The following is a 10,408-nucleotide window of genomic DNA, read 5'->3' as shown; positions in this document are numbered from 1 at the left end:
ATAGCTGGGGATACATACAAAGGCATACAAATGCCACAAGAATACATCAATACATAGCAAACATCATACAGAAGATCGGCATTCGACTATGGATGAAGACAAACGAAAAACAAGAACGACATCCACCCTGCTAGCCCAGGCTGCCGACCAGGAGCCTATCCCCTGATCGAAGAAGAAGCAGAAGAAGAACTCAAAAAGAAGTGAACATCGCTCTCACGTCATCATCATCGCATTACCTGAACCTGCTACTGTTGTTGTAGTAAACTGTGAGCCACAAGGACTCAGCAATCCCATTACCATGGGTATCAAGACTAGCAAAGCTTAAATGGGTGTGGAAAGGATAAGTGGTGTGGTTGCAGCAGCACTAAGCATTGTATGGTGGCTAACTTATGATTACAAGAATAATATGAGAAGCTACGCAATAGTCGCAAACTAGTAATGACCAAGAAGTGATCCTGAACTACTTACGTTCAAACATAACCCAACCGTGTTCTCTTCCCGAACCTCGTTGAAAAGGGACAGTCACGGTTACCCACGCGTTTGGTGTATTTTAATTGAGTTTAGTTCAAGTTCACTACAACCGGATATTAAAAATTCCCATCTACCACATAACCGCGGGCACAACTTTCGAAAGATCAAACCCTGCAGGGGTGTCCCAACTTAGCCCATGACAAGCTCTCACAATCAAGGGAGGAAAATCCTCCTCCCGGAACAACCCGATCAAGCTCAGAATCCCGGTTCACAAGACATTTCGATAATGGTAAAACAAAACCAGCAAGACCGCCCGATATGCCGACAAATCCCAATAGGAGCCGCACGTATCTCGTTCTTAGGGCACACCGGATGGGAAAGACGTCGGGTTGGCTAAGACCCTGGTTGCCCAGGGGGCGCCGGACATCGCCCGATTTGGACCAACACTCATGAGGAGCACTGGCCCGGGGGATTGATTAAGAGACCTCAGGGGCCGGAAGGTCCCTATGAAAGTTTTTAATTGTTATTAGGCAAATGGAGAACCAATGTTGGGCCTCGCTCAAAGAGTTTTATTCAAAGCGAACAGTCACGGGGGGCTCATAAACCCCGACCGTGTTAGGAACACAAAATTAAGGAACATAACATCGGTATGACGGAAACTAGGGTGGCAAGAGTGGAACAAAACATCTGGCAAAATGTCAAGCCTTCCACCCTTTACCAAGTATATATATGCATTAATTAAATTAGAGATATTGTGATATCCCATGATATCCATGTCCCAACATGGAACAACCTGCAACTGCACCTGCAACTAGCAACGCTATAATAGGGGCTGAGCAAAGCGGTAACATAGCCAAACAACGGTTTGCTGGGATGGTGAAAAAGGTTATAGGCTAACATGGCAATTTGGGAGGCTTGATAAACAAGCGGTAGCTAGGTAGCGCGACATAGCGATAGCATCGAGACAACTAGCATAGCAAAGATAGTAGTGAGATCCAAGGTTACGGTCATATTGCTTGAAATCCCGCTAGGAAGAAGATCGAGTCCATGAAGAAGATGATGGGCATAGATGAACCAAGGGTAGACGGATGAATCCTCACGACCTCAACGAAACAGGAACTATCGAGAAGAAGCACAACCGGAAAGAAGCAAACACCATGGTAAACACACAACACATAATCATGACATGATGCTCAACCAAGTATGATGCATGACAAGGTTACATGATGCTACTCATGGCAAGAGATGATGCATACAATAACCCCACATCAAAGCAAGTTTAAATGAGGCCGGAATCAACATACAACAATTTTGGGAACTCCCCATATGCAAGCTTTGAAATTGGTCCAGATCTGAATAACACATTATGTTGAAGTTTTTAAACAACAAGTTAAGGTACACCATGATGATCTCCACGCTTTTCTAATCAAGTTACATATAAAGTTCATTTAATTCGGAGCTGCGGCCTAGAAGATATGAGTAAAACAAGTTAAACATGGCATTGACGCAAAATGCATTCAAACATCAAGCACACATACTCAAATCAAGGATGCAACATGACATGATGAAACTACATGCAAAACCAAGCAAGTTTCATATAGAGCATGCTCAAAATGAAGCAACGGTTCAACACATACACTGAAAACAAGATATAATAACAATGTGCCTAAACAGCAAGTAGGCACTTTGCAATCATCAAAACAACATGCTACAGGAAGCATATGAGCACAAACTTGTATGCACTTCACTTACAAATTACATGCTTCAAATATCATTAAGGTTCAGGTTAGTAGGCATCAAGATTAAACCAATAGGATCAATGCAAAATACAAAGTTCTGTTACAGATTAGTACTTAGAGAAAAACTGGGCATATGCATGAGCAGATTTAATATGATGGCATGTTGGAGGCATGAAACAAAGATGTTACATTACTAGAACATGGCACCATAAGGTATAGCATGCTAGTAAATATCATGGAGCTCAATTAACACAACATGGAATATATATATATATATATATATATATATATATATATATATATATATATATATAGGAGAAACATGGTCACGGGAATCATCAAGACAAGATGCAAACATGAACTAGCAGATTCTCGGACTTCGAGAAAATCTGGGAATGCAACCAGGAACATTATGATGCTGACTTTGGTAGCACATAACAGCAAGCATAGAAATGTTAATTTTTATGCAAAAGACATGGGCATGTAGTATACATGGCATACTCCAACTTACTCCATGGGCACAACTCCATAGGAGGCATTGATTAATTACCATGAGATTTGCAAAATGGAACATGCTGTTAACAGTCTGACAGCTATATTTTTAAGCAATTTGAGATCATGAAAATAACAAGCTATATTAGGCTATAATTGCACACAAGGGCATGGATGGATAGAGCATTACAAGGTCTTCAAAACATGGTTACTGGACATCTCCAGAATATGCTTAGATTTGATGGTAGCATCAAGTAAACATGGCATCACAATATAACAGATTCAGACTTGGCAGAATATACTAAGTCTCTGAAAATAGCAAACAGTGAGTAGGCCACTTTGCAAGCTTGTGCTAGTGATAAGAGCATAACATTACATATAAAGGACATCACCATAGGACACACATGCACGAAGTTATGGATCTCAAACATGCACATATGATATGCAAAATCTGGGACTTTTTTGTTTCATGGAAAAAACAGGGTGAGCATGGCACAATATTAAGCTCGGGGCGAGGCATAGGCGAGCTAAGCGTTGCTAACCTAGTGGGCTGGGCCCAGGGTGATGGAGCAGCCCAGTTGCTGCAGCTGCGAGCTGGGCTGGCTCGAGGAGGCTCACCTCACGGGATCAGGGTCAACGGCCACACTGGCGAGCTGGATCGGGGGTTGGCAGGCGAGGTCGAGGACAAACGCGGCGGCTGCACGACGACGATGATGAGGAGGTGGCGACAGGCAACGGAGGAGGCCGGGAATGGGGCGCGGGGCGGATCCGGCCGTTCCCCGACCAGATCCGGCCGGAGGGACCTGCCACAGAGACGGGAGCAACGGATCCGGGTAGTTGGGGCTCACTGGAGCTCCAAGGCGGCGGCGGCGCTACGAACCAGAGAGGGAGAGCTCGGGTGAGGGAACTGGCAGAGGAGGAGAAGGAAAGGAGGGATGGGCGCGTTGGCGACCTGGCGGTGCGCTGCTCCAGCGACGGCACATGGCGGCGCGGTGGCAGGGCTGGTCAGCGGCGACAGCGGAGCACTGGATCGGAAGCTCCTCTCCCGATCTGGAGCTCGCGGCGAGGGCGCGGGGATTGGGCCTAGGGCGGCCTGGGTGGGCTCCCCGTGGGCCTGGCAGGCCGTGGCGGAGTGAGGGCACTAGGGGCGACGTGGTGCGATGCGGGTGGCTGCGGGCGGCGGCGCTCCCCAGCGGCTACCCGCTAGGATGATGTCAAGTGCAGGAGGTGGAGTGGATGGCACCGAAAAACGAGGGGGAGGTGGCTGGTGGTGCGGATTTCAAGGAGGGAGTTGGCTGCTGCCAAAAATGGAAGGGGAGGCTTCCTTTTATAGGTAGGGGCTAGGTTTTGAGGGGTTAGGAGGGGTTTCCGAGCCCTCCGATCTCGATCCGACAAATCTGATTGAGGGGAGGCTAGGTGGGCCAAGGTGGGTTGTGTAGGGGGGGTCTTGGGCTAAGGGGAGAGAAGAGAAGTGCAACCCGACAAGGGTTTTAGGATACCAAAAACGTCCGACAAATAGACCGGTTATCGTGCCGCTATAGTTATTCGTTGGCGCATCAAACGGTCTCTGAACGCGATGAAATTTGGCAAGCGGTCTACCGAAAACATAACAAGACCGCACGCCAACTTTCAACCCATTCCGAGAACATTTTTATCCCACTTATAAAAATAATATTTCGGAGGTGCAGTTGGCGTGTGCGAGTGTATTTGGGCTCAGAATGGACAACGGAGAGAACTGGGAGACCCGGATGGATCCAAGTTTTGAAAACATGCAGATGAAATGCACATGATGACATGGCAAAGTGCAACACGCATGCGAATGACATGGCAACGATGGCGAATAACTAGAAGACATCTGACGCATCGGTCTCGGGGTGTTACACAACCCTCACACTTGCGATCAATGTCCTCTGCGTCAGCTTGAGCGGTTAACCACTAAAACTATGTCCAAAAGCTTTGGCCACTAAAGATCTTGACCCGGCATGGTGACCACAATCTCGTGCATGAATTTCCTGGAGAATGTCACAGCCTTCCTCAGGGGAAACACAGTGTTGGAACACGCCAGTCACACTGCATTTGTGTAACTAACCATTCACAATCGTCATGGACTTAAACCTTCGAATGATCTGTCGAGCCAAAATTTCATCTTTTGGAAGCTCACCCCGAGTCAAATAGGTCAGATAAGGCGTCTTCCAATCTGGAATAGCACGGAGAGCCACCACCAATTTCCCTTCCCAGTCAGGGATATCAAGATCCTCTTCTGAAGGCAATTTGACTAAAGGATTATGCAGTGCATCAAGGAACACATTGGGGGAACCAGGCTATGCTGAGAACCCAGCCAAGATAGAGCATCGTCCACCTCACTATGCCGCCATTTTATGTGATCTACTTGATAACCTTTGAAGGGCCCAGCAATATTAGTCACTGCTTGACAATAAGCCGCCATGAGCGGGTCCTTATAATCCCAAGTCCCTGAAACTTGTTGTGCAACGAGATCTGAGTCGCCAAGGCATCTAACCTAGCTCAAGTTCATTTCCTTAGCCATGCGGAGCCCTTGTACCAAAGCTTCATACTCAGCTGCATTGTTAGTAAAGGGAAACATAAGCCTCAAGACATAACAAAACTTATCACCTCACCCGAAAGATAAAATAACTCCAGCTCTCGAGCATTCCAACTACCTAGATCCATCAAAGTGTATCGTGTAGTATGTATTGTCCGGCTTTTCCTCAGGTGTTTGTAGCTCTATCCAATCATTGATAAAATCCACGAAAGCCCGAGACTTGGTCTTGGGGACATGTTTTAGATGATGTGGTCCAAGCTCAATAGCCCATTTAGCAACCCGGCTTGTGGCTTCTTTGTTTTGGATGATATCCCCCAAAGGAGCTGAACTGATCAGAGTGATTGGATGCCCAAGGAAATAATGCTTTAACTTGTGGCTAGCCATGAACACAACAAACACCAATTTCTTCCAATATGGGTATCTTTGCTTGGACTCTGTCAAGACCTCACTGACATAATAAACTGGCCGCTGAACTGGATTTTCTTTCCATGCCTCCTTGCGCTCCACAACAACTTCTACACTTAGGACTTTACTATTATCCGCCACGTACAAGAGCAAAGGCTCTTTGTCTATCGGAGCAGCCAAGATGGGTGGCTCAGCCAACTGCTTCTTGAGTGCTTCAAAAGCCTCATTTGCAGCATCACTCCAGACAAATTTATTAGTCTTTCTCATCATCTGGTACAAGGGAATCGCCTTCTCACCCAGGCGGCTTATAGGCTGCAATCCGACCTGCCAGGCGCTGAACGTCATTGATATAGGCCGGCTTAGACAGAGAGGTGATAGCTTCGATCTTCTCGTGGTTTTGCTTCGATGCCCCTCTCTGAAACTGAAAAACCTAGCAACTTTCCCGCAGGCACACCGAAAACACATTTGGTCGGGTTAATCATCACTTTGTACACCGGACATTATCAAAGGTTTCCTCCAAATCATCAAGCAAGGTTTCCTTCTTCCTTGACTTAACCACAATGTCATCCACATAAGCATGAACATTCCATCCAATCTGCCCATGGAAGCAATTCTGAACACAACGTTGATAAGTCGCATGGGCACTCTTGAGCCCAAAAGGCATAGAAACATAGCAGAAAGCTCCAAAGGGCGTGATAAAGATGTTTTCTCCTGATCTTCAACTGCCATCTTGATCCGATGATAACCAGAATAAGCATCCAAAAACATAAGCTTTCATAACCCGCCGTTGCATCAATGATCTGGTCGATACGGGGAGAGCAAATGGATCAGCTGGGGAAGCCTTGTTAGGATCTGTGTATTCAACACACATGCGCCAGGTGTCGTTCTTCTTGAGCACAAGCACAAGATTACCCAACCACTGAGGGTGAAAAACTTAAACTATGAATCCGGCGGCTAAAAGCCAGGCCACTTCTTCTCCAATGGCCATATGCCTCTCCTTGTTAAAATGATGGAGGAACTGTCGGACATGTTTCATCTTAGGATCCACATTGAGGTGGTGCTCAGCGAATTTGCCCGGCATGTCAGAAGGCTTCCATGCAAAGATATCCAGATTCTCATGGATGAACTCGATGAGTGCGCTTTCCTATTTGGGATCCATCCCTGTCCCAATGGTGAGCTGTTGTGAAGAATCACCAGGGACAAAGTTGGAACTTGAGCTGATTGGAACTTGAGCAGAGAGTCCTTCTCGGTGGTGGGCTTCTTCAGAGGGGTCATGTCAGCCGGGTCGACATTGTCCTTGTAGAAGTTGAGCTCTTCATCAGCACAAGCCGTCTCGGCATAAGCAACATCTCCTTCTCACAATCTAGAGCTATCTTACGATCTCCATGAACCGTGATTGTCCCTCGTGGCCTTGGAATCTTAAGCTGCAGATATATGTAACAAGGGCGAGCCATGAATTTACCACAAGTCGGTCGTCCAAACAGTGCATGATATGGACTCTTGATTTTGACCACCTCAAACCACATTGTCTCTGCTCTATAGTTATATCCGTCACCAAAAGCTACCTCCAGAGCAATCTTCCTTACAGGGTAAGCCAATTTACCAGGAACAACTCTGTGAAATACAGTAAAACACGACTTGAGATCCTTCTCTGTCAGATTCATTCGCCAGAAAGTGTCATAGTACAATATGTTGATGCTGCTCCCACCATCCATAAGCACTTTAGTGGATTTGTAACCGCCCACTTGAGGGGCTACTACCAGGGCCACATGACCCAGATCATCAACATGGGGCGGGTGATCTGCCCGGCTCCATGTGATTGTGTGCTCAGACCACTTCAAATATTGCGGCACCGCCAGCTCAACCGCGTTGATTGCCTGCTTATGAACTTTCTGGTCCCGCTTAGAAGTGCTCGTAGTAAAGACATGATATTGTCCATTATTGAGCTGCTTAGGATTACTCTGATATCCTGACTGGTTTTCTGCTAATGATTACCATGACCAAACTGCTGATTATGATTGCAATGATTCCATTGGCTTTGATAGCCAGAATTTTAGCCGCCACCACCAAAGTCGGCTCCTTGGAAACCTCCTGAGCCTGACCCGCCTAGCGGCCCATTACCGCTGCCATGATGCTGCTGAAATGACTGATTCTTGTTCTCCTGCATAATATAACTGACCTTCCAAGCATGAGAAGATGGCTTCTTAGGATAACCGTGCTTTGGACCCGGTGCATTAAGAGGTTCCTCATAATTCTTGCCCCCCCCATTATAAGGCTGCTTGCCATTGTGACGCTGATTTTTGAACCCTATGTTGGTGTTAGCCACAAAATCTGACCTACCATCGGGGTGTTTGCGTTTTTCACCATTACCATTGTTATTGTGATTACCATTCTGCGCCGAAGCATTCTGTTGCTGACCCTTGCCGCCACCATTTTTCTTGCCCTTATTAGATTTATCATCATCCGAGCTAGGATCCTTCATACCGTTAGAGTCAGCGTAGCTGGTAAGCACATCCATGAGGTTACCCATATCCGTGCACTTGCGTTTAAGCCGCCCTAGCTTCTACACAAGAGGCTGAAAGTGAAAGTTCTTCTCCAAGATCAACACAGCTTGGGCAGCCCCAATGCTATCCGAAGAGTGGATAATTCTCGCAACCAGCCGAGCCCAATGATGGGACGATTCATCTTCGCGCTGCACACAATGCTGCAAACCAAAAATTGTCATCGACTTCTTGCAAGTTCCTTGAAAATTCTTGATGAAGCGCTCTTTCAACTCTGCCCATGTGTTGATAGAATTAGGGGGCAGGTTCTTCAACCATGTGCGAGCCGGCCCTTCCAACATCATAGTGAAATACTTGGCATATACCGAATCGCTGACATCCAACATGTCCATGGCCAGCTCATAACTCTCAATCCAAGCCGCTGGCTCAAGATCCGCCGTGTAGTTGGGTACTTTGCGAGGTCCCTTAAAATCCTTAGACATGTGCTCGTTACGTAAAGCTGGCACTAGGCACGGCACTCCGATGGTTCTAGTGCTCAACCTAGCTCCCACTGAAGTTGAAGGAATTATCGGGTGCAGCTGATAAGCCCCCTGGTTTGCTGCCTCCGCCTTGCGATGGCCCTTGCCCTGGGCATCAATATGTGTGTTGTGGGGCGGGTTATCTTGGGGCGGTTTTCGGTGTCTTTCACTGCTGGACACCGCTAGCGACTCAGCATGTTGGCTATAGCTATGGCTTGGTAGAAGGGTCGAGTGTACACGATGTTGACTATAAGGATAATTTGCCTGTTGAGCAATCGCTGTCAGCAAAAGTTCAATGGTGTTCCGAGCCTCATGTGTAGTAAGCCGGCTTGCCGCTTCTACCATGTTATCCACTGGGTTGGAGAAGTGACCCGGTGGTGTCAGAAAACGCGGCGGTGGTGTCTGAATAAGGCGAGGGTCGGGGTCGGCTCCTCCCTCTGTACCGGCTCTAACTGGTGAGGATGGGCCACCGCCCTTCTACCAGGTACATCAGAGGTTAATTGGGGTATAACCGGAACTCCCAGAATACTCGGGCCTACCGCTGGCGTGTTGAACAAACATGCGGGCTCGTAACTCGGACACAAACGGCTCTGGTACCTCCTCTGATGAACTGCATTGGAAGCCTTCTGATCAAGGTTTAGACACCAAGCATCCATCTTTAGGTGCTCCACCTCTGAAGAAACTGACATGTTGTTCTCAGGAACATGCCATGAGAATCTGAAGAAACTGCCAGCAAAAACTTTCGCAAATGACTTATCTCCCAGCGAATGTTCATCAGCTATTGCAATCCTACACGTACACTATCCGACCGACTTGATCCCACACGAATAACCAGCGGATCATGCACGTACCTCATCTAGATGAATTGAGTGCACTCATTTGACCTTCATGCTGATGTGCGACCCAGCACGGACGGGACGCACCACTGACGGGATGGGACGGGATGGCACAGTCATAATTTTAGTTTTTCTAGTTTTCCATGGCATGCTCGCGCGCTAAGCCATGTCTGCTTATGCATTGAATTCCGATGACAGTCGTGTTTCCCGCGACACACTAGTTCACCTACCTTCCGCCTATAATTATTGGTTCTCGGCGTTCTCTGGTGGATCACCCAACTCCCCCTATCCTCACAAGCCCCCACCAGCCCAACATTGCTTGCCACTTGCCCTCGCTCTCACCATGTCCGTCATGCCCCCGCCCGTTCGCAATAGGCGACGCCGGAGGCGCTCACCGCCGGAGCCAGTGTTCAGTTTTTCATCGAAAGGCAAACAGAGGGAGGAGGCATTCTATCGGTCTTTAGATGGCAATGCGGAGTATGATGAGAGTGTGACCGCCTGGCATAGGAGCAGCGTATCACTGATTTTCCTCGCCAGTGGGGCATGGAGAAGCAGCGAAATGCTGCTCTGAGTCGCAAGCAGAGTTCCCACAACTTGGCCGACTACGTGAAGGTCGGCGCTCAGCAAAAAGCCCTAGAGTGTGTCGGGCACGCACACGTACGTGACGCTGAATATTACTACTAGCTCGTCAAGTGGGTTTCCCGCTTAGAAGCCGAAGCTTCGGTGGACCACGCCGGCGTGGAAAGGGCTAATGTGTGCGATCAATGCGCCCTATCATAACTTTTGCAAGCCCGACAAGAGGAGGAGGACATCGGTGCCAGCGTTTAGCGTGGACTGCAGATGTCAGCCGACATCGTCTAGTTAGCTAAGAGTAAGTTAGTACTTG

The 10,408-nt window shown here is 47.8% G+C and overlaps 1 protein-coding gene across 1 annotated transcript; it reads right to left on the bottom strand.

Moving 5' to 3' along the window:
• Window positions 1-5,376: 5,376 nt before the first annotated feature.
• LOC141021825 (uncharacterized) lies at window positions 5,377-6,012 on the bottom strand. The gene has a single exon (XM_073497671.1). It carries the CDS (start codon window positions 6,010-6,012, stop codon window positions 5,377-5,379), a length of 636 nt encoding a protein of 211 aa, XP_073353772.1.
• Between the last annotated feature and the right edge of the window lie 4,396 nt (window positions 6,013-10,408).

Source organism: Aegilops tauschii, chromosome 4 (genome assembly GCF_002575655.3).
Source record: "Aegilops tauschii subsp. strangulata cultivar AL8/78 chromosome 4, Aet v6.0, whole genome shotgun sequence".
Classification (NCBI taxonomy): Eukaryota; Viridiplantae; Streptophyta; class Magnoliopsida; order Poales; family Poaceae; genus Aegilops; species Aegilops tauschii.
The sequence above is the reverse complement of the archived record's forward strand: the minus strand, read 5'-3'. Positions and strand labels throughout refer to the sequence as shown.